This window comes from Lepeophtheirus salmonis, chromosome 4 (genome assembly GCF_016086655.4).
Source record: "Lepeophtheirus salmonis chromosome 4, UVic_Lsal_1.4, whole genome shotgun sequence".
Taxonomy (NCBI): Eukaryota; Metazoa; Arthropoda; class Copepoda; order Siphonostomatoida; family Caligidae; genus Lepeophtheirus; species Lepeophtheirus salmonis.
Genome location: NC_052134.2, coordinates 33052218 through 33076624, shown reverse-complemented (window position 1 = coordinate 33076624; position 24407 = coordinate 33052218). Strand labels below are relative to the sequence as shown.

The window sequence follows — 24407 nt, the reverse complement described above, 5'->3', positions numbered from 1 at the left end:
ATATTAGCAGAGGTGTATAAGATATGTTCTGGAATGCAGGTTCGTCTTTCTCTAATTGGCAATCTGAACAGGGTTTTTTTATTTCCAAAGCTGTTGTCAGTATTATTAACATAAAATATAAGTATCTTGAACAAAGGACATCTATGTATAAAGTAATAACTAGTTTGTGTGCTCGTGAAAGACAGAGTAACAATGAAGGTTTGCTTGGTAGTTATAAGTAGTGATGAAAATCGTGTGTATTTTGCCCATATTAAAAATAAATAAAGCGAAAATCAAAATAGTAAACCTTCTAATTGGAAAAATGTTTTGGAGGAGAGCAGCTTAGCTATCATAATATGCTATTAAATAAGCGACAATCAGCTGTGACGAAGGAGGAGGGGAGAAGGAAATAAACAAGGAGATTGGCAAGAAGTACTCTGATGTCGATCATCAATTCTACTCTAATTCCATCAAGGACTTACAAGTATAATTCAACAACAAATCCTCAAGGCTACTTTCTGTCTTCTATGAGCACACACGAATGTTCAATCAGGTTTTTAATATAATTGAATGTGGTAGAAAAAGACGTTCACTACTCAGGGGTTAAATGATGATGACAGCAGATGAGGAAAAGAAAATTCATATGTCAGATTACCAACTACAAAAAACTAACTAGCTCAAAAATACACCGGATTTTCATCACTAGTTATAAATGACTTGTTGGAGTCGGAATAGAATTGAGGATCGACATCCGAGGGATTCCAGCTAATATGTCCTTGCTACAAATAGAGTGGGATTTGTGTTGATTTACGTCTGCTTGCAGCTGATAAAATACAGTGTAATGAGAGCTAAGCTGCTCTACTCATAAAAATTCTTCAAATTGTGAGCATTACCACACTATTTTTTATTTTTATATACCGACAAAAAAAAACATAGAAAAAATTTGTGGTTCTCGTAATCATTCGCAGGTTTTTAGAATCTCGGAAATTTATTGAAATATGGAAAATTTTGAATTTATAAATGAGTTAATTTCTACCATTTTTTATATGTCGATTGGGATTCTATATATATATATATGACGTAATGCATATCAATAATTGAATAAAACTATAGCTTCAATGGAAACAAAAACTGTCATGCTTCTTATTAAGGGTGTTCCTTGGAGATTCAGACATGTGTCATGAATTTAGAGGAAATCATCGCATAGATTTCACAACAGTGGCCTATTGGTAAAAATCTATAATTGTCCTCCCTCTCCATAACTCGACAACATGATAACATAACTTCTTCCGGTGCTGAATACATTTTGTTTAGAACTGAAAGTGTCAGTTCTTTCAAAGTTTATCGTGTTAAGGAGACCTAATAGCTACTTATATTATTTAAGAATGGGTAAGAAAAGTAAAAAAGGTGCAAGTGACGAAGATGGTCTCATTTATATAAAAGTTGGAATATTTGGCGGAGGCGGTGTGGGAAAATCCTGCTTAACTCTCCGATTTCAAAATAGAAAATTTGTCGAAACCTACGATCCCACCATCTTGGATTCTTTTCTTAATAAAACCTTTATGGTGGACGGTGTTGTTAGACCCCTTGAAATCATGGACACTGCTGGGCAGGTATGTTTTGGAATCAAATTATAACTGTAAAAATATGACCTAAAACGAGTGCAATAGTTTTTGTAGTTGTAACCAGAACAGTGTTTGATGTAGCTTCTAAAGTATTATTCTTTCATTCTTGAAAAGGAAAATCTAAGGATTTTTGTTCCGTTTTGTATTTTTTAAGGGATCCCATTTTGAAATATTAAAATTCTCTTCTCATTGTGAATGGATCGCTTTATTGTTTCCTGGTATCTCATTCCCAAGGAAGGAATCCACTGTAATACCTTATAAGGTCTAGTAGTTTTTCTCGGATGAATTCCCCTCCCGTCATCCCTCGTGGAATTCAGAATCTCAATTCGAAGATCTCTTGAGATGGATAATTAATTTAGAAGGATCTTCTTTCGATTGCCTCAATCTTCCTTTTACAAAGCATGACGTCATGAAATTGGCATTGAAATGGGAATAAAATATGAAAATAATGTTAACTATGTGTTAGTAAACCCCCATAAAAATAGGATCACTTAAAAAAAATAAAAAAGAACAAAAATTCTTGAAGATCCATATTTTTTTAAATTATACATTAAATATTTTTCTATAATATAAGCTTTGATATTCCTCACCACTATGTACAAATGGCAATATATCTAGCTCAGAACAAGATACAGAATCGATAAAAACACTATATAATCCTTAAAAGCACTTTTACATAAGTTTTATTTATCCTACTTGTCATTTGGGGGTTGTTTTATGGCTAAAATATGAGTCTGAACGATAATAGTCCAGAATGACTGTAACTCCGGATATTTCAGAATCCAGATGACTGAGAGAAAAAATGAGCTTAGTATTGGATTCAGCGCTCATAGATAAATTCGATTATTGTCATCAATTAATTTGTGCAAAATCTCTCTCCCCCTCCCCAATAATTAATTTGTTGACGAGTTATCGGATTTTTTTGGACTCGGAGTAGAATCGACATGTCTTTTTCTTACTAGTTATGGATTGGGAATGAATTGTGTTTATTTCCTTCCTCCTATTGCTGCTTGCAGTTAATCTAATAAAACGTCATAAACCCCAAAAAATTCTTCAAATTTTCAGGATTATCACATTAATTTTAGGTGTGTTTTTTTTTTTTTACATAACCACAGGTCATATTTTTTTTTGCAACTCTAGATAAAATACAGGACTATTTTTGCAGATTAATATATTTTTACGTATCAGGATGAGTATAAAACCATGATGGATCTATATTTGAAAACATCAGATGGATTCTTTATGGTATATGATGTCACGGATCGAGCCTCTTTCAACGAGATTTCCACATTAGTTAAAAGTCTTAAACTTGCTCGAGTAAGATACATTTTAGACTGGGTTGATTTTAAGGGGAGAAGGGGCATTGAGGAAACTTTCTCTAACCCATAACTTGATTATAAAAAATTGGGGCTCCGCATAGGATAGATTTTTGAAATAAAAGTAGAAATCTTCAATTTCCTTAAACAGTTATTTTAAAAATATGTTAGTAAAATATTCAGTTTCCAATTTTAAACATAATTGTCAACTCAAGAATTAAAAAGAGAGCGCATTTTATTTTCTAAAATAATAAACAAAAAATATAAATAAATTTATATATTAGAAAAGAAAGAAATGGATGCGTATATTTATCTTTGCCATAGCCTTAATTATTACATAATATATTATCTGTACATATTTAATGATTATTTATCATAAATCCAGGGTATCGAAGACGCAAAGGATCTTCCTCCAACTATTATCATTGGAAATAAGTGTGACTTAAACGAACGAAGGAATATTTCATTTGAAGAAGGACAGAGTCTTGCAGAGCAATTTGGTCCAAATTTTGCATTCGAGGAAACTTCAGCTAAAGAGGATATCAACATTATCAAAGTCAGTATACTTTATAGTAATATTAAGATTAGTAAATTCTAAGCATTTACTCGCGTGTAATTTTTTTTTAGTTGGCAACCTAAAAAAGTATTCTTTCTCATTTTCAAAAGCTGTTACCATCATTCTTTCATTTTTGAGGAGATAACTTATAAGTTTAAAATAGGGACATTATTTACATGGCATAACCTCACTGAGACAAAAATGTACATTGTATTTTGTTGTCAACTCTCGATTTTGTTACTGCCCTTATCAGTGTTCTAAATATTGATTAGTTGAACTTCAATTAGCTCTTGTTAAGCTGTGAACAATTCAGTAACTGTGGGTTACCACATGTATCGTGCGTGTACAAGTCTAATTGTATATATATATACATATAAATGATATACATACACGATAGATGTGGTAACCCGCCTTAACAAAAAAATATATACTGAGTATTGTTGTCAACAGTCGATGTTTTTGCTTCTTTCCCCTTAATCAGTGGTCTAGACGTTGATTGGTTGAATTAAAACTACCCCTTTTTAAGCTGTGAATACTTCTTAACAATAATTAAATAATAATACCATAGTTAGGAAGGATTGGCTATCTACCAACTGATTTTGGCCATTTTTTCTCCCTTGTTTTTGTTTGAAAGGTTGCGTGGTACAATAAAGGTACCGACATGAACTATCAACCATTATTAGATAATAATTATATAGTCACGAATAATGTAACTTGAAATACTTGTAATTCAAGTCCTTGGTCGGGAAGAATCCCAATTGATTTTGAGCCTTTTTTTTGTTTCTTTTAATTAAAAGGTTGCGAGATACAATAAAGAAACGACGTGATGAAAAACGGAGAATGACACTGAGGATTTGTTGGGGAGTTACAATAAGTGTCAGTTCTTATTGGACTCAAGTATAATTTATGATTGACATCGGAGTTATTCCTACCTATGTCTTTGCTAGTGCTTGATAATTTTGCCTTAAACCATTTCAACTTAGGACATTTTCCCTTAACATTTAAATAAATGATACTAATGAGTCGTTTCTGTTATTTGTGGTTAAAATTGATGTTCCCTTTGAATTTTTTAATCAAAATATGTAATGTGCATTACTATAAAACGGTTGTTTTCTCTTGGAAAAATGATGGAATCATGCCCCAAAGTTTCAATGCATACACAAACAAAACCTCACTATGTAGATAATTTGAATTTGAAACAAAATAGGTGATAAAATTAGTATAATACGAGAAAACAATAATAAATATACACGGCAACGATTCGAATAGAAGAATTGCCAATCACTTCTACGTAAGTAATTATCATTTGACATGATGTATTATTCATACTAGAAAAGACTCACGGATTGACAAACATGCATACTTGAGGCAAGAACATAATTCTATGATTATTCTAAAAGAAAACAAACGTTTAATGCATTTTAAAGTTATAAAAATTGCATATTTTGCTTTTTAAAAAATCAAACGGAACATCAATTTCAACCAAAAATAAATAATAACCTTCATTCATTTATATATTAAGGCGAAATATCCTTGAGGCAAAATAGATATCAGGCAAAATGTCCTAAGGCGAAATGGGTTAAGCCAACATTTCTCCAGGCAAAATAGTTTAAAGCAATATTACCGGGGACTGTCTTTGCTTGATATTGAGTGGATACTGTGTTTGTTTGCTTCTTCTTATAGCTGCATGGAGCTAATCTAATAAAATTGCCATGACAGCTTAGCTGCTCTCCTCCCAAACATTATTCAAATTTTCAGGGTTACAATGAAATTTAATGAATATTTCTTTCTTGCATAATGGCATTGCTTAGAATTTACAGCTCTAAAAATATTACTTGATTATATAAATTGATGTATCCCCCCCTACAATTTTGATTAGGTCTTTGAGGATATTGTACGCATGATTTTGAGTCATAATCGCAAATTGAAAAAGAAGAAGAGGAAGGAGAATCGAAACTGTAGCCTTCTTTGATCAATATCTTTGAGATTGGAGTGGATAATTCATTTATTATGTTGTGTATGCTCTTAATTCATTTTTAATCAAACTAATAAATTCTTTAAAGAATATATTTCTGATGTTATTAAATGTTTTCAACATTTAAACTCTTTATAAAATAAATCGATATTAGTTAATTATTTCTAGTAATTTAGATTTATCAAAATCCTATTCGTTTAGTAGGGCATAAATCAGGAGAATGATCCGGTTAATATTATAAGGATATATTTATAAAGTACTTGATTCTTTTGTATCATATCCTCGCTCCCTTCTTAAATAAAATCATCTGTTCCTTAAAATATAAGGTAGTAGTCAGATACGTTGGAATTGTACTAATTAAAAGGATAATAATGAATTATCAACAAGAGGAGTTTGTTTGGTCCGCCACATTAGATAAAAAGAATCCGTGAGTATTGACTCTTTGTGTTAAATCATTTTTTGATTTACTAATCTTAGTTGCTTTCTTTGTATAGAGAGCACAATTGGAGTCCTCCTGACTCTGATAGCGAAGACATTGATGATTCAATCATACACAAACTTCGCATCAAAAATGCATTTCTCAGCTCTAAGGCCAAAAAAGAGGATGAATTCAATACAATTGAGTTAGAAACGACGGGTTATAAAGAAGAAGAAATCAAGTGCCCTCTTGTTATGATGAAGTCGAGTTCCACCTCCCAATGCACAGTAGATCTAAGTTTCAATAGATCTGTAAAATTTACTTTGACAGAGGGAAATGGGCCCATTCATTTAGTAGGAAGTCATATTCTTGAGTTTGGGTAAGTGGAAGGATCAAATAAAAGGCATTTTTATTTCACAAAGTTAAATTTTGAGGAGTTAAATCTTTCAGTTATACGTATCGTTAGGTAGTGAATCATATAATAAGATCCTGGATCTTAATCACATTTAATTAGCAGATTATTATTTTTGTTGTAATTTTTGTGTTAATAAGTTTTAATCTCATTTTTTGTTACAAATATCAATCCTGGACTCTTGTAGAAACGGAAAAGAGGTGGGTTCACTCAGACTAAATTTATACTTATGTTTTCATAATTTACATATGTACAATCTAGGAACCAGAAGATGAAGGAGCTGGTGTGGAAGGAGGGAGTGAAGGTGAGGCCGAAGAAGAGGAAGAAGCAGACGAAGAGATGACGGAGGAAGAGTCACCGCCTCCTAAGCCCAAAAGGAACTCCAAAAAGCCAGTTGTTGTCAAAAATGGAAAGAAACGTAAGGCCCGTAGCGATGATGACAATGGTGATGAGGACTGCGACAACAGTGATGATGATGAAGAATCTAAGCAATCACCAAAGAAGAAGAAAATTCAAGAATCTAATGGAAAACAAAACAAATCCAAAAAGTCGACTAAGTAACATTTTACTTCAACTCTCGTAAATGATTTATAAAACAATTTTTAACTAGACTTGCTGTTTTTATAAGAATATGTGAATATAATTGTTTAGATATTTTAATTTTTAGAGTAAATATATTCTATTTTTTGAAGCATAATACCGAGCTCTTGACATACATACACAATGCATAAAAAAATATATGGTGTGCTTAGATGATTGAGTGTACATAGAAAATTTAATTTAAGTAGTGGGTATAACGGGCGCTAATTTGGTTATGACACACTTTTTTAAATTAACTATTTAGAGGTATGACTAATTGTAATCCAAAAGTTTCGTGGGGATTCAACTGTTATCTTTTGCGTTTACAAAAAAAAAAAACACTCAAATATTTACATATTTTTTAGATGAAAAACAAAATTCACAACGGATTTTAGCGCATTCTGCTCGCCAATATGTAATTTGTGAGGAATTAAATGTTTCCAAGTTAACTATATATAGAATAAAACGACAGTCTTAGGAAGAGATTACTTTGGGAATCGACAATGTCAAAATAGACAGCCTCGGATCAATAATATCATCGTCAATTCGAGGATATAAAACGGTTTTCGTTACTATCAACGCGAATCTATGAGTCTTATATATCCGTCCTTCATACTGATTCTCAAAATTGGCATCCATATTTGGTACAAGATCTGTGCCATACATATACCAAATTTGAGTGTCCTCAAGGAACAATTAACAGAGGAATTCATGAAAATTGAGTCATATATTATCAAGGTATACTCGTCATTTTCAGATGGATTAAAGCGCACTATCGAGGTGCATCAGAATTATAATTACGGGTCCTATGTTATTTGTACAAAGTTATATCAAGTATCTTGAAGTATCATGTTTAAGAGATAAGTACATATAAAAATGTTTAATTAATCTAAAGTGTGTCATAATTAAGTTTACATCCGGTACGGTACATTTGTAGTATTTTAATTTGAAATGGGTAAGATTGAAAATATGTATCACAAGGGAGGAGAAGGGAGATAATTATAATGAATTAATGAGCAGCATGACATGTAATTAGGAGAATGAGTTGGCTCATTAAAAGACTGAATGAATACTTTAATTGCTCAGTGTGTTGTTCTTGGTTATTAATACATAATGCAGTTGAAAGCAATATTATTTGATATGTAGATAGGTGTAATGATAATGCAACAAGTCGGCTAAAGGATTGTCCATGACGTAGATGAAGTGAGCTGACTAAAAGGCCTCGCTCATATCCTGAAATTGTTTCACGGCAACATCCACTGGGAGATTGAATCCGTAAAGAGAAAGACGCTCTATTGATCGAAATGCATCATCGAAATCTATTAATATAATAGTTGATATTAAAAACATTAGGGAATTATAAAAAATTCTTTTTTCTTACTAGTTTTGACAACATAGCTCCAAGGTTGATAAAAGATCTCCAAAATGTGCTGATTCTTCACTATTAATTTCAACCATGGGATTAGCTTGCGTTGACTATAAAATCGAAATAAAGATACATAATTACTCATTACAACTATGCACATAACTTGTGTACAATAGAGCGGTATGATTTGAAACTTTTTTTCGAATTTCGATCACGTATAGTGCAGAAAAGTTGTCATATGATTTGAAAATTACCTATACAAAATTGTCGGAGGTCATCTTTAGGTCGCAGATCTCGATCCAATTATGAAAAAAGGCTAAAAACTCTTTACTTAGTGAGTGTAGATATTAAGAATACATTTTTAGTTATTTTGCAGAAAATAGTTTCGATTAACATTTTTCTAACCTATAAAAAGTATTAAAAAGTGTTTTTTCTAAAATTGTCTTACTGAGCAAAAAAAGAGAAAAAAGTTTGGAAAATTTTATAGTCTGCGTATGGCGCGCATCATTTTTGCTCAATAGGATAGTAATGTTTATCATCATTAATTAATGTAAAATAAAGATTAATGCTGTATTTTAATCTTTATGGACGAATTAAATAACTTTTGTCTCCTTTGAAACTTTGAACTAGATGTGCTAACTAAAGAAGACATTGTATGGAAATTAAATTTTGCATAGGTTATTTCTTTACCAAAAACCAAACTTTTCGGAACGAGCCGTAATATAAATTCAAAAAAAGTTAATAATCAAATCAGACTAGTGTACAAGTTGCCATTTTTTATACACGTTGTAACTTTTAAAAGTAGATTGTAATAGTTACAATTTTTACATTTCAATCTTATTACGCCTTATTTAATTACAATATGAGTCATTTGAATTCCAAATTAGCTATAAATTGATTCTATCATTTCATTTTGATCTATTAAAAATACTCAGTTATGATGTATTTAGAATAATAATCAAAATTTTGGACATTTGACTTTATAATATGCCACAGAATACTTATTGAAGTAATTTTCAACAACATAATCAATATATTAATGATATATTGTTGACTATCAATGGAATAATTACAGAATTTATTTAATAGAACTTTGCATATCCACACTTCAACAGTTTGGTTTAAAAGGTGTTTTGTTTTTAGGAGTGAAAATACCGAAAAGCACGAACATTATATACGTGACATATTCTTTCTCCCAAACAAGACACATTTTAAACCTCATAACTTCATTATTTTGACCAGAAGAATTATTGAGTTTGAAGATAATATTATGAAAAGTTCTTAAAAATAAATTGTATACATGTCCGTTCTAAAATTATTCACGTATATACGTGTACAATGTACATGTACACTAGATGTTATAACCACCTCATTCCTCATCAGAAGAACTCTAAATTATTCATTTTATATTTGGTTTCCAACTGTTACAACTCATTTATACAAGTTACAACAGTCACATGACATTTACTTAAGTTGTAAATCCCTAACTTTGATACTCACTTAAGCCCAGCGCATATAAATGCCTTGAACTGTGCATCTGAGCTGCGTTTGTAAGGTTTGTGACTTGATATAATAGAGCCTATCGTAGATAAGAATGATTGCTTTGGATTTATGGCATTTGCGTCTAGGTTTAAACCGAAGCTTTGGCTCAGTTTTCGACTTGTAGCCGAATTATAATCTCGTCCTCCTTTCATGTCATAAAAACGTATTATCACATTCCATGGATGAACTGTGCTCGAATACCTAGAAGATGTTGGTGTAGCGCAGCCCAAAAATGGAACTAACTTTTTACCAGCGTTGCGACCATACTAAAAACAAACATGATATGAAATGATATATGAAACTGAGGTTCTTTAACTACATAATATAGAGTCAATTTTGACCAATATATATTCCTTCTAATTTTTACTTACTTCAATCATTCCATGTTGCATGAGATCGCGAATCGCTACTGATAGTTCTCTTCTCACGATTTGAGTCACTCTTGGTGAGTCAATAAGAGTTTCTGGATTCTCACTTGAGACAATTGAAGTACAGTCAGTGTCAGTTATGCACTCAACTTGACTACAAGTCTCTAAAACATGATCAACGGATATCTCCAAACGAGCACGTAGATCTCTGAAAAAAACAATTTCATACATGTGTGCGCGTCTAAAACTGAACACTCTGAAATTTTAATAAATAGTTAAATAATTCTGTAATTTTTTAAGTGGTCGACGAATTAATTTATTTAACATGAAAAATGAGAGTCTTAGACACATGTCTATTTAATATGGCGTCCCATGTTCTCCACTACCAACTCCAGCCTGGACCGGAACTTGTTGCATGACTTGGCGATGAAGCTCTGGTCGAGGTTGGCTCAGGCATTCTTGAGGGCAGACTTCAGCTCGTCCTTGGACTTGTATTAGACTCCTGAAAGCATCCCCTTTAAACGCCAAACACGGCGAAATCAAGTGGAACAAAACGATGACATCGGTTAGCTTTTTCTTAAGCTTGTTGAGAAGAATCTTTAACCTTGCGAGGCGTTTTGTCTACAGGCTTGAAGGCTTGACGAGGGATTCTCTCGTAGACCTTAAGGCCAAGATCTTTCTAAACTAGTCGGTCCATGGTCCTTCTGCTGACGTTGAACTCCCTGGAGAGGCCGCTGACGGTGACCTTGCCTCTCTTTTCCTCGACAGACTTTTTCACGCCAGCAACCATTTCGTCCGACCTTCGAGGCCTTGACTTAGACCTTGTGGTCGCCTCAGGAGTCCCTTTGGCTACCACGCTGTAAATGGTGGTGCGGCTGCAGCTCAGAACCTTGGCAATTTCAGTGGGAGTTTTTCTCCGCGCGGAAAGTTCCGAAATTGGGACTCGATGTCTGTCCATATTATCGGCTGTTGTTTCCCTGTTGCTATTTAGATTTTGCTGGAGTTTTGTTTGCAACTAGTCAAGACCCTTACCTCGAAGTATAAACCGGGTTCAACTCAATAAAATCACGCATATGTGCATGGCGTAAAATTTAAAGGAGTGTTCAGTTTTAGACGCGCACACCTGGATTGTCAGTTCGTAGGTTAAATGAAGAATCAAAGATATAAACCAAGTGTCGAAACGATGACCCCGTGATCAACATAAATCTTTGGCCAAATTTAATTGGCCAAAAAATACTTTTTTCCCTCTAGGAGCAATGAGGGTACAATAACTCAGGGCCATCCGTAGGATTATATTTTGGGAAGGCTAGGTTTTTGGAATTTTTTTTTATGGAAAACCATTTCAAAATCTACAGACGTTCACAAAAATTAATTTTTTTGGAAAAAAATTCCAAAAACTAAATTTCAAATATTTAAGTTTTTTGGTTTTTTAAAAAAAAAATCCCCAGCTATTCACAAAAAAATAAATTACAAATTTTTAAATTTTTTCAAAAAACAAATTAAAATCCATAACTATTCACAAAAAATTGAATTTTTTTGAAATAAATTTCTGAAATCCATAGCTATTCACAAAAAAATTAAATTTTTCTCATTAAGTTAGGGAGCGTAAAAATTGCATACAACTCGAGCAAAGTGATAAAGTAACTTCAACTGTGGTATGTCAAAGGTCATGCAAAGGGGGATAAAATGGATTATTTCTAGTAGTTGCTTACCCATAATGATTGCCTTTAGGAGTTCCTTTAAGGATATTACTTTGGAATTGCTGGGAATTCATTGCAGAGCATCCAAATTGAGAGGTGGCAGCAATTTGAAGTACAGCCATAGCTCTTTCCATTATGTTAACTGTCTTTGCTCTTATTTCCTCTCTCTCAGACGGGGTCCGTTTCCTTCTATTCACCTCAAGTCCTTCATGCTTTTTACATCTACAAGTATATAAATTGGTTTCAATCCAAATACTATAGAACCACAAAGCTAGACTTACCCACAAGGCTCTTGATCTCCGAGCATTTCATCCTGAAGAAAGTGAATAAACATTTCCAAATCTGTGATCTGAGTTTTCAATTGATTGACTAAATGGCTTTTCATTTTGAGAGGATTAATTATGTCTCGAACAGCATTGTCGACTGAAGTCTTTAGTTCGGAGTCACTCAAAGTATCTATATTATCAAGGTTGAAATTTAACTGTGCCTTGAGCTGATCTGAAAAATAGAAAATAAATTTAGTGTGGAAATGATAGTGATGTGGTTTTTATCAAATATGACGTACACGATGCTCAATTATGAAATGAATTTACTAGGGACTCTGCATGTATTTAGTCTTCAAACTTTAACAAGTCTACTTTTCAATATATTTTTTATATAAGTTTTGTGACCGCAAACGTTACTTGTTTATTGAGGTAAAAGAATATCCATATTTGAGGAGAATAGGTTAACTAACAATAGGGCAAAAGCAAACCAAAAAGATATATTATCCGTAAGGTGGTGTGACAGTCTGTAAATGTTTAAAAAAGATGGTGGATGATGGGAATAATTTTCTCATCGTCCTCTATGAGAAAAACATACAACTATATTTTATATTAAAGAATATGATCATCAGGGTGGTCGGCAGGGTGTGGGCTGGAGGGCTGTTGCCCTCCAGCCCCCAAAAAAATAAATTATATAATTCTGCTGACGCTCCTGATCATTCATAGAATTGTACTAATTTGCTGCAGGACAGCGCTCCTCTAGGTTGCTTTGTGTACAAACTAATATAAGTAAACAATGCTCATGCTCTCCTGCTTAATAATTATAGCCCTTTTTCTTTCTCTTCTTAGAGGAGAGGTTGCGAGGTACAATAAATATAACAATGTACATAGAGTGATAATTTAAGTCTATAAACAACATTTTTATGGCATAAAATGCCCTTATTTTAAAAATGACGCAGTATACAGAGTCTCAAGAAAAATAAGGCAATATATTGATAATAGTCACGTCACCCTATCTGAAAATCCATCTATAGAACTATTATTTTAGAACATACCCATAACGATCCTTTGCCGCTCCAAAAGAATATTTGAGGGTATGACTCCATCACCAGATTCATATGCATACGTTTCTAGTTCTTCCAATTGTTCTTTTAATTGATTAATGAGAGCAGTCTGTCTTTGCCTATGAATTTCGAGTAATTCATTGTTCTATATCGAATAAAAAAAATAGAATTAGTATATATTTGTTAATAGGGTATGAAAGGTTGAGTATATATAAATTTGGATTTCAGGAGTTATCTTTTACACCGATATATGGGACTAGTGTTGTTTAAAATATTACCTGCGGGTATGCTAAAAAGACCCAGACAATTTGAAGAATGGTTGGAAGGAGAGCAGCTTACTTCCCTCTGTTTGTAAAACACGTTATTGCATACATCGGAACTACTACTATTTTGTGTGATTGCAAAATATATTTGGATTAACTAAGTAGCTAATTAGAGGGGATTAAGTCAAGTTTCTTTGTTTGCTTAACAATTTGGTGTATGATTAATTTAAAACATCATTTATTCTGTGTAGGTACAAGGTTGAGCCCAGTTCCTGTTTAGTGGTTCTTTTGGATTACATTTCGGTTCTTTAATTTTAACGGTTTCAGCTTTATCGGTCTCGGTTCTTTTTGTTATAGGCTCAGTTTGGTAAAAGATACTTTACGCATGGAGTGCTGCAAGGAAATTCGGTTCCAAGTAATGATATTTGATACAAACATGGCCGCAGCTACAGCAGATTTACAGCTTCTGGTCCTTAAAACTACTTTTCCAGATAAAAAAGAAGCCTATTTGGAACTCTGATACAACTGTATCATTCTGGCAACATACAAAAATCATTGGAAAACGTTGAAATTGCACATAAGAAGCTCATAAAATTGACTTATTGATTAAAGGTAATTAATTTTTTTATAATATATTTAATATTGTATTTTCTTTATATATTCTATACAAGAACAAAAACACAAGAACTGAGACAGATAAGCAATATATTGCAGTCTGGGTTCGACTTTGTCAGTTCTAGTTCTAAGGGCTCAAGAATCGGAACCGCTTGTACCGCCAGACTGATAAGGGTACAACCTTGTGGAGGCATGGTAAGCATGTGGATAATAGGTTTTATAAGCAGAAGGCAGCTTAACTGTCCTGACGTTTTATTAGATTAGGTGCAAGCAGCAATGAGAGGAAAGGATGAAGCACAAATCTTATTTTGTATCTGGCAAAGACATTGGCAGGATAAACTCCGATGTCGATCCTCAATTCTATTCAGAGTCCAACGACAACTTACACTTATAACTCCCCCAAAAACATCCATGTTACTCTCTGCCATTCATGATCACACTCACGTGTGATTATTTTATATTTGGATGTTCCCTCTTCAAGAATTATTATACCAGCTTTGGAAAATCAAAACATTGTTCATATTGCCAAATAAAAACAATATTACACTCGCTGTATTTTATATAACTCTATATATTAGTATAATAATTACATAATAAATTATAATTGTACTGATCTTAATTCTAGACAAAGGAGCGTAGACCAAACCACTAACACATTATATTGCTCAGAACCATGGATAATTAATATATAGAGTGACGAAGTTAAATATCAGAAATTGAATGGTAGAAATTTATGTTATTTTTTTATTTTCCTTTTGTAATACTGCAAAATTTCAATTTTATAAATATATATACTCTTCAAAAAGTTCTCCCTGCAACAGTTGACAAGAAAACATGCAGCAACAGCGCTTTGAAGCAATTTATATTTATCTGTGGAAAGAAAAAATAAAAAATATCACAAGAGAGTGAATTTGAACGGATAGGCAAACTTTTCCGGAATAATTGTAGAATTACATTTCTTCTTAAGGCATAAAAAAAAAAAAAAAAAAAGTACATTTATTTTTTAAAAGACAAATTTAAGTTTTTTTCTTTTTGAAAATTATGACATTAATATCTTTTTAGGCAAGACAAATATTTTTTATTGCAATACCTATGAAAAATCACAGAAAGTAGATTGGGGAGGGGAAAGGAAGGAAATTGCTTCTATCGTTCCGGCACCACTTCGAATAGTTGTACAAAGACTTACCTAGGTTTAAGACTAGGTCCTCCTGCCTGTAGAGGTCCCAGAAAAAATTATTTTTTCTTTAATTTTTATTTTAACATATAATAAGTGCAATTATAATAGACCTACATAACAAAGTTCAGTCCCATCCATTGAAAATTAATGTCTATTCCTTTGTGCGGGCAATATATATGAGCCAACCAGGAATAAATGGATTCCTGAGCACAAAGAGGAACTAACTTTTTAAATAATTTTAATTTCAAATTATTTACAACTAACTATAATTAAAATTATGATTTATATATTTATGTTTTTTCCCGTACAACTTCAATTAATTAAAATTATGATTTATATATTTATGTTTTTTCTCGTACAACCTCAATTAATTAAAAGTATTTCATTTTAAAAATTTATTGATCTAATTCCTTTATACATAATATTAATTAGGAATTGGTATTGAAATCGTTCATAAAGATGGTATCGGAGTAGTAATCTGAATTTGCTGAAATTTTGGGATCAGTACATTCCTAGTAATACTATAATATTTACTTATACTGAAGTGTAACTCCATCTGACCAATTAAAGGAAAATTTATTTAAAAAAAAGCACATAGTTGGTCAAAAAGGGAAATAGTGCATGTTCCAATTATAGAGTATTCCTTGCGTAGTATATGTATAACCTTTGGACCCAGGGAAATAAGTAAGGAATGAGATACATACCTTAATTTCATCCGTTGCTACCTCATTTCCTTTGCCTGAAATGAGAAGCTGCGATTGGTTTGAAGATGATTCGAGACTATTCGAAGGTATTTTACACGTTGAGACAACACTAGGTATGCTCCGAAAGGCAAAATTTTCCAACTCCTTCAGAAGATTATCCTTTGCACCATCCGGTGCACTCATGACCTGTTGAAGACGGAGTTGTACCTGTGGAGAAATACATTTGTAAACATTTCCTCCAATTAACAATTATTTACCCTGTAATATGTATTAACGATTAGTTTGAGTGTGCTCATGTGTCATAGAATATTTATGATCAATCAATAGTTTTAATCGGAAAAGTCAAATATACCCCATATAACATACAGTGTGGATGAGATAAATACGGACAAGTTTATACACGTACTTTGGACTTTCATACCCAGGGACACCAGTCTCCCATAAATTCAATATTGATTATGGTATTGTTTTGAAAGTATTTTTTTTTATAGAATAGCTGAGGTGACAAATATATATTTCATATATCTATATATTAAATGCAAATGCTGTGTGTATTTTCCCGGGAATCACGCCCAAATTAATGAATGGATTTTGCTGATTTTTTTAATGCAGGTTTTTAAGGCTCAAGAAATGGTTCAGGGAGCAATTTTTTTGACTGACAAATGTCTATTTCATATACAACAAAAAATCTAGATCGTATCATTCTAAGAATTATTCTCGCTGCATGTTGTTATGCATCTTTGCACACTTTAAAAAAAGGATATTATAATATTTAGACAGTTGAACTTGAATATTTTTTCTTCTCTAAACCTTATAATCTCCTTATAAAAAAATCAAAAGCATTCAGAATTTATTTCCAGTTCTTAATGTCCAGGGCAACGCCGGTCAAACCTACTCTATCTCCTTATAAAAAAGGGTGCAAAGATTGATTCCAACATGCATCCAGAATAATTCTTAAAATTTTACTGTGTTTATATTTTGTTCTATATTAGCAGAAGAGTTGTTAGTTAATTTCAATTTCTTAATCGTCCAGGTAAACGTACTCTAGTTATAATGATTCATCAAAAGTAAGTTTTGAATATTTTGTAAGCTTCCGAATATCTTCATTTCTCTATATTAAAAAATAAAAACAAACTTTAAACTTCTTTAACTTTTATTTTATTTTTGAAGGAAATGATTTTTTAATCAAATATATGTTTGTAGATACAGTGAGACATCTACAAGGCAGTGAATAAGTTTTGCACCAGCCCTTAACGGTATTTTTGAGAAGTTTAAAGAGTTTTAATCACTAAGTTGTGTAAATGTTAAAAATCAGTTGTTGTTACCTCTCAAACGATATATATTTATTATATCTTCACTTTTGGACAAAGATAGATATAAAAAGGTAGGAGATTGCAACTTTGATTCACACCACCCACGACACCTACAATATGGTCAACAGATCGGGGTCCACCGCTACACAATCTACCACGTTTGCAAGCGCCTAGAAGATGGGTCTGGGCTCAGGAATCGTTCTTGAAGCCAATCAAACTAACCTTCAAGGTCGCGGAACACTCTTTTCAGGGCAACCCCGTCTTGTCCATGGCCGAATTCGCCAAGAAAAGAAAAGAAAAAGAAGCCCCTAGACCCTGTCAAAAGTGGTCAAAGAGTCAAAAGAGGTTTGAGGAGAGGCTATTCTTGACTCAAAAGTATCAACTATAGAGTAGGAACAAACAATAAATATATATACATTATCCGCAAGGTGGTCTGATTGTCCGTAGCTTGTTGTTTAAACTAAAGAAATTAAAAATCAATGCTGAACTCTTCTACTTTAAATAAAAGAAGAAATAAAGAATTCTTCTCTCTTCACGTTGTTATATATTTTTGCACTCTCTTATAAGGTTTAGAGAAAAAAAAAAAAATTAAACTGAAGTTCGTTCAACTTGAATATTATTATAAAAATCCCTATTCTTTTTTTCTTCTTCTTTAAGTCTTATTCAAAAGAATATGTGCGAAGATACATACCAATATGTTGAGAGAATAATTGAGAAAAGGCGGGAGAGATACTCATGGTATTACTAAATAATGACTTTTGTTAACATATTGTATGATTTTTGAGGGGGGTTAAATGAATTTGTGCTTCTATAAAGATGAAAACCCTCTACATTTAAATTAGCATTCATACAGAGAATATACTATAGTTACATTTAAATATATCGTTATTAATAAAACAATTTTGTCTTCATGTATATATGTATACGAAACGTAAAGTCATTTTTGAGTTTAGATACTCGATCTAGAAATAGCAATATAATCGAGCGTGTCCTTCATATTTAGAAAAAATGGAGTCTACGGTTGTATTTAAAAAAGAATGAAACCTCACATGTGTTGAATAGTACTTTAGTCTCTAGTACTCTCTAGGTCACATTAAAAAAATCTAAAGCTTTTATTATTATTCTTGAGGAGATAACATCATCTAAGTATTGAGTAACTGCATGTGAGTGTGCTCATGAAAAATGGAAAGTAGTACTGGGTATTTATTATGGAGTTATCTTCTATTTTATTAATGCAAAATTTGTCAGTTCATCCACACATAATAATTCTCGACAAAGTCGAGTACTACCACATGTATATGAAAAAACTATAATTTTATTAAACATTTTTTTAAAATACATCTAAGCTAAGCAGGAATTCTTCCTTCAGATAGATCTGTTAGCACTATTAAATAATGAACATAATAATTTCAACAAAGAATAATAGCACTAATCGTTGTTCCTTACCTAATCTGTAAACTGTTACTTTTCTCAACAAAAATCCCAATCCTCAGTATTGCCTAACTACCAGTGATGGGAAATTAAAAAAATATTCTAGTAAACATTCCCGATGCCGGTTATTTAATATTTTAAACAATAGTTAAAAAATAACATTTTACTTTCAGGGGCGTCCATATGGTTATTTCTTTTTTGGGAGGGGGGCTTGGTTATTGGATGTTTTTTGAAAAATAATTCAAAAATATATATATTTTGTTTTAAAACTTTGAAAAAAAAAATTAAAGTATAAAATTTACAGATAATTAAATTTTTGTAAAAAAAATTTCAAATATAAATATTTTAGTAAAAAGCAAAAATATCCCTTACTTCGAAAAGTAATAAATCGTTAAATCGCATTAATAAATAATAATCGGATTTGCAAATTCAACATTATTTTCCCGATGGCAATCCCGATTTCAGAAAAATACTCGGTTTTCCGATTAATTGTTATATCACTACTAACTAAATAATTAGGGTACATGCCCCCCGAGGTTATGAGATGCAATGAAGATCAAATCCTAATGTATGAATGTAAATATATAATTCTTTGTTTAACAAAGGGGCTAATAGCCTCATAGCCTCTCATATATACAAGTAATATATTATGTAAGTAATATATAAAGAGGAAAAAATTATGAATGAATGAATGCAAGTAGATTGTACGTGGGAGTATTAAAGAGAGAGGAATGATAAAATAAATAATAGAAGAAAGCTTTTAAGGGTCCTTTCATGACGTCAAAAGTATGATATACAAATCAGTACAATGTCAATAAACAAGTAAGAGTTTCTTCCTCTCATTTTTAAAATCTAATTATAGACAGATTATATATCATTACTACAGAAATGAATGGAAATTCATACGTATTAAGTGGGTTTAATGGTTCGGCTCGGACCGGTCTTGTAGACAATAATTCGGGTTTGATCCATTGATAGCACTCTAAATCTTTCTAAAACTTTTATAAAGTGTATTAAATCTACAGGCATCCCAGTGTAAAATATGTCTAAAAATGACATTAGATGGCCTGAATGTAAGTGTCTTGTTTATTTAAACAAGATAGTAATGAGTAGAGCCGTATAGAAACTAAATAATAATAACTCTAACTTTTAAAAACACAGGCTTACAAGCTTGCTTGACTCTCTAAGCGACACAGCAGGAGAACTAAAATGAAATGCATGAAGTAGGCTGAGGCTCTAATTCATAGTCAATCACGTCCAGTCTTTATGTGGCTTTTCTTTTTAGAAAACGATCCATGATGCTGTTCCTTGCTCAAAGTGAAATCAAACGTTAAATGATAAAACAATATGATGCGCACGGCAGTAACGCTTATCCCAGTGTGTTACTGAAAATAAGTACTTGAGATATATTTTATGGTTAATTTTATATATTTATTTATTTGAAATGAATTTATACTTTTATTCATTTTTAATTTGTATAAGGAATGTATTTAAGTATTCAAATATATTTATAAATTAAGTCAGATATTTTTTTAATTAGATGACAAATTGTGTATTTTTTCGGAGGCACACCTGATAAGGTAAGAAGCCACTCCAGTGTGCCGCAGTATCCACTTATTGACTACTCTAGATACTTGGAAGACAGTATTCTTCCTTTTCCCAAAAGAGTCAATTTTTCTTTTATTATGTATAATATTATATCCGAGTAAAAATGGGACCGAATATATTGTGGTTAACATTTTTTAAATGTCAAACCACAATTTTCAGCAGAGATTGGTCTTCTTCATATTCTTTATGAATTGCAAATTTCAATCTTAACTAGTATTTTTGACGAAAATTTTAAATAAAAAACTAATTTCTTGATGTTTCGTCCAATATCATCCTCAAATTTTTAAACTGATACTTGCGTGAAGTTTTGAGATCTTTTGTTAATTTAATACATAAAGATATAAGAAAATCGAATTTCAGTTGGGAAAATTTGCTTACAAATAATAAAGATTTATCTTCTCACAACATCTTCACAGAGATGGCAGTGCCACTGTGGGAATCGATGCCTGAGTTTTCTTAAAATGCCCAATTATATGAAAAATTAGCAGAGAGTAACATAAAAAAAAGATTTCTAGCTTAACTTGAGATATAACTTCAACCGTCTATTCTTGCAATCTTTAAGATGGTTATTTATCTCTCAATTTTTTTTAATGTTATCTCATAAGAGATAGGAACAGAAATAGAAATACAAACTTATCTAAATGAGCTCAAAATCGATAGATTTTATCGTTCTTCTATAATGATGAGCGCTCTCCCGCTCGTTATTTAAAACAATGTGCATGCTCTCGCTCAAGAATTTTGAGCGTCACTTAGAGCAGCGCTCAATTTAATGCTTTGAATATAAATATATGGATATAGGAGAAAGAATGTAGATTGTAGATGAATCCCCTCTCTAGATTTTCTAAATTATCCTTTTTGCAAGTGCCTCAAACCTACCGATGGATAACTAACTACATATTATGTGGCCGTCAGTTCTAAAATCAATTTTTTCGCAAAATATAATCTGTTTTAAAAATCTATTTTTGCCGAATTATTGTTCTAAACTATAGTTAACATTCTTAGACATCTCCACTTATAGAATAAATTTAAGCACAAAGCCTAAAATTTTCCAAAATATTACCAGGACCTCTTTAAATCAGTAAGTTTTCATCAAACATATCAAACTTGATATGATTATCATTTTCCAAGGTCTAAACAAAATATAAAAATAAATTTGATTTTAGACCTTGGACATCCCCGTTGTAAGAGTATACATTCTACACAATTATGAACATTTTGACCCTCAAGGTTACTCTCCGTCTTTTATGAGCTCCCAGTAATGTTCAATCAGGGGTTGAATTCAATTGAATGTATTAGGAAAGGAAGTTTATTACTCACGAGTTAAATAATCATGACAATAGCTTAGGAAAAGAAAAATTCACTCTTCAATTTGCTAACTACACAAAAAAAAACCCAAAAACAACCAAAAACCCGGGAGTACTTAAAATACGGTCGATTTTGATCACTAACACTGATACTGGGTAGTATTTTATAGAGATTAATTTTTAAACAAATTTCTTTATTTATTTTTGTTTTATTTCTATCTAGAAAAGAAAGTGGCTTTACGTTTTCATTAAGTATTATACAAACATTTCATTTTGAAATGTGGAAAATTAGAGTGTTATCAACCAACTCTCATTACCAGGGGGGGATGATTATATGTTTTTGATTGTCTCCATGTCGTACACCTTGATGTACATATAGATTGGTTGTGCCCAAGATAATGAGATTTCTTTTGCAACAATAAACTGATCAAATACTGATAAAAACCACATATATACCTTTGCAAAATGAGACGTAATCGCAATGAGAGATGCATTTAATTCCTCCTGATTATCTTCCATTTCCTTCAATTTGAGATTCAGATCCTGTACGCTATCTTCAGAAGGAAAAGTTACATTCTCAACTTTCTCCATGGAGTTTATTTTTGAGCTATCAAGTGGATTTGAACTGTGTAGACTGGGCTTATTGTTTTTATTATACATAATCTCTACAGCAAATTCTTGAGCCAAACCCTTATTATCTTCGTCATTGGCTCCAACGGGTGCTAATCGTGTACCTGGAGGTCCAAAATCTTCTTCTTCATCGGTGTCGGATATTAATGGAAAATCTCGAAGAAAATCTGAGGTTTCATCCTTTAAAGAAATTATTCCTTTCTGTAAAAAAAAAAAAGTATTTGAATAATTACCACTAAAAGTAATAGAATAATGGTCTCTAGTATTGTCAATCACAGTTCTACAGGTGTAAATTATATATATATATGGCAAGATAAGCAATATTATATATCGCAAATGATATTATTTTACATATGTATATGAATCATTATATCTGTGTTGTCTCTATCACACCAGAAGGATTAGTATAAATTAAGCAATTTCATACTATTGACACAGATGTTTATATTCTTAACATTGACGTCAATCCCTTGTCCTTTTCTCTTATATATAGGTAATAAGACAACAGAGATGTTTACGAGGTGCTTATCAAGTCTCAAGTATTTTAGCTACCGTCCTACAAGTAAGTCACGGGTATTTTCATTTCAATTTCGAATGAGGTTATTTCGAATCTCAGTTCAATCATGAGACTTGATTGCAACTCGAGTCCTAGTCCCCAGCTCATAGATATTGTCCTCAATACATAAATATTCAAAATAATAGAATGCACCAAAATAATATTTAAAAATAAAGGTAGTTTGTGAGTCTTCTCAAATCTTCTAATCAAGTCCGAGTCTCCTCACACGTCTTTTTCGATATAACAGCCATGTCTGAAGTAGCAGTTTAGTCATGAGTACGATTCTAGTCTGGGTCTCTAGCTCTGGACGAAAAGAATGTTTTCAAGGTGTTTTTTTTTTTAAATCATAAAGCATTTGAAGCCCTGAATAGGTTCAAGGTCAACAGTATTTATTCAGTACGCTATTTTTGAGCTCCCAATTGTATTATTACTTTACGTAACAAAAATAACAAGGACATATATCAAAATATACTTTAATATGTATTATTATATAAATAAAGCATTAAATGCAATTTCCTTTGTATTACTGGATCTTCTCCAGGATAGTGGCTGGATGTGTGATTCAAAGTGAAGGCACACAGTTATAAAGATAATTTTAATGTATATAATAACTAGATAAGTACCTGATCATTTAATACTAAGCTATCTCCATGAAGTTCCATACTTATTCGCTAATCAAATCACTCAAAGGAGTTGGTCACACATATAGGTATAAATAATATATTGCACTATAACAGCCCTTTTTTTAATATTCTTCAGATTTACATTTATTGTTGTTTTTTATAAAACAGCAATAAGCACAATTAAAGCCTTCTTCCTAAATGTGACGTGTCAACGAACAAAACTTCTAACTACTAACGGTAAGAGTGTTGTTTTCTAGGTATGTCATTTCATTTGTAACAGCTTTTCTATACACTGGAGGAAGGCCAAAGAGAAAGAGAGAAGATTTGTGGAAGAGAAAAGAGCGGGGGGTGAGTACTGCTGACTGGTGGAGAGAAGAGGAACTGAGTGCACTCCCTCCTTCCTTTTCTGAGGGCTTTTTATTCTTTCTTCTCGTAAGTTTATTGTGTGTTCTTTACTGTTACTTGAGGTTGATTAAATGAATAAATACCTGATATTATTGCTTTTTTAACAACAATATATTATGTATGTACATAATTTGATGCATGCATATTGCTTATCTTCCTTTCTAAATCCCCATACATGCTAACAGGATGTACGATGTCAATGTGCTTACTTTTGGTATATTTTCTTTATCAAACCTTTTTGACTCATCGCACTCATTTTTCAAGTAGTATTAAAAGAATGAATCATGAATTACACCATTCTAGAAGCTTTATCCATGGATAGAGATGGACGATGGGATGCTGCTGACTGCTTTTACCTCGAGAAACATGAAAGTGAATAAATGTTTTTGTGGTATACAAAATAGAAAGGAACTTTTTATATACTATAGATATGCTATACAATAAGCAGGGGCGTTTGCAGGATTAAATATTGGGAGAGGATTGGTTTTTGGATTCCCCCACCCAAAAAAAAAAATCAATGAATTAAAATTTTTTAGATTTTTTTTAATTAATTAATTTTCAAATATTAATTTTTTTTTTTTATTTATTAATTTTAAAATACAATGCCATTCTAAA

The 24407-nt window shown here is 31.8% G+C and overlaps 3 protein-coding genes across 5 annotated transcripts; 2 read left to right on the top strand and 1 right to left on the bottom strand.

Annotated features, from left to right (window-relative positions):
• Positions 1-1283: 1283 nt before the first annotated feature.
• On the top strand, positions 1284-5595 carry LOC121116596 (ras-related protein Rap1). The gene is made up of 4 exons (XM_071887842.1): positions 1284-1592; positions 2793-2921; positions 3306-3476; positions 5356-5595. Exons 1-4 carry the CDS (start codon positions 1365-1367, stop codon positions 5446-5448), a joined length of 621 nt encoding a protein of 206 aa, XP_071743943.1. The 5' UTR covers positions 1284-1364; the 3' UTR covers positions 5449-5595.
• Positions 5595-6978, top strand: LOC121115750 (nucleoplasmin-like protein ANO39). 2 transcript variants are annotated; one of them, XM_040709874.2, is made up of 4 exons: positions 5595-5878; positions 5946-6248; positions 6469-6481; positions 6543-6978. In XM_040709874.2, exons 1-4 carry the CDS (start codon positions 5823-5825, stop codon positions 6840-6842), a joined length of 672 nt encoding a protein of 223 aa, XP_040565808.1. In that variant the 5' UTR covers positions 5595-5822; the 3' UTR covers positions 6843-6978. The 2 variants fall into 2 exon arrangements, with proteins under 2 accessions (XP_040565808.1, XP_071743942.1); XM_071887841.1 differs by having other exon boundaries at positions 6466-6481.
• Positions 6936-23681, bottom strand: LOC121115749 (RUN domain-containing protein 1). 2 transcript variants are annotated; one of them, XR_011779776.1, is made up of 11 exons: positions 23388-23681; positions 22035-22409; positions 15923-16129; positions 13155-13308; positions 12118-12334; positions 11849-12058; positions 10140-10344; positions 9727-10034; positions 8242-8336; positions 7776-8179; positions 6936-7028 (listed from the first exon to the last, which is right to left on the bottom strand). XR_011779776.1 is itself a non-coding variant. In XM_040709873.2 (10 exons), exons 1-10 carry the CDS (start codon positions 23424-23426, stop codon positions 8073-8075), a joined length of 1917 nt encoding a protein of 638 aa, XP_040565807.1. In that variant the 5' UTR covers positions 23427-23681; the 3' UTR covers positions 6936-8072. The 2 variants fall into 2 exon arrangements, 1 of the variants encoding a protein (XP_040565807.1); XM_040709873.2 differs by having other exon boundaries at positions 6936-8179.
• Positions 23682-24407: the final 726 nt, after the last annotated feature.

Excerpts from the sequence above, each read along its gene's own strand:
- LOC121116596 (XM_071887842.1), top strand. The coding sequence starts at position 1,365 with ATGGGTAAGAAAAGTAAAAAAGGTGCAAGTGACGAAGATGGTCTCATT. Across the intron at positions 1,593-2,792 it reads TCATGGACACTGCTGGGCAG|GATGAGTATAAAACCATGAT; the intron begins GTATGTTTTGGA and ends TTTACGTATCAG. Across the intron at positions 2,922-3,305 it reads AAAGTCTTAAACTTGCTCGA|GGTATCGAAGACGCAAAGGA; the intron begins GTAAGATACATT and ends TCATAAATCCAG.
- LOC121115750 (XM_071887841.1), top strand. The coding sequence starts at position 5,823 with ATGAATTATCAACAAGAGGAGTTTGTTTGGTCCGCCACATTAGATAAA. Across the intron at positions 5,879-5,945 it reads ACATTAGATAAAAAGAATCC|AGAGCACAATTGGAGTCCTC; the intron begins GTGAGTATTGAC and ends TTCTTTGTATAG.
- LOC121115749 (XM_040709873.2), bottom strand. The coding sequence starts at position 23,426 with ATGGAACTTCATGGAGATAGCTTAGTATTAAATGATCAG. Across the intron at positions 13,309-15,922 it reads TAGCAACGGATGAAATTAAG|AACAATGAATTACTCGAAAT; the intron begins GTATGTATCTCA and ends TATTCGATATAG. Across the intron at positions 10,345-11,848 it reads CCTAAAGGCAATCATTATGG|AGATCTACGTGCTCGTTTGG; the intron begins GTAAGCAACTAC and ends TGTTTTTTTCAG.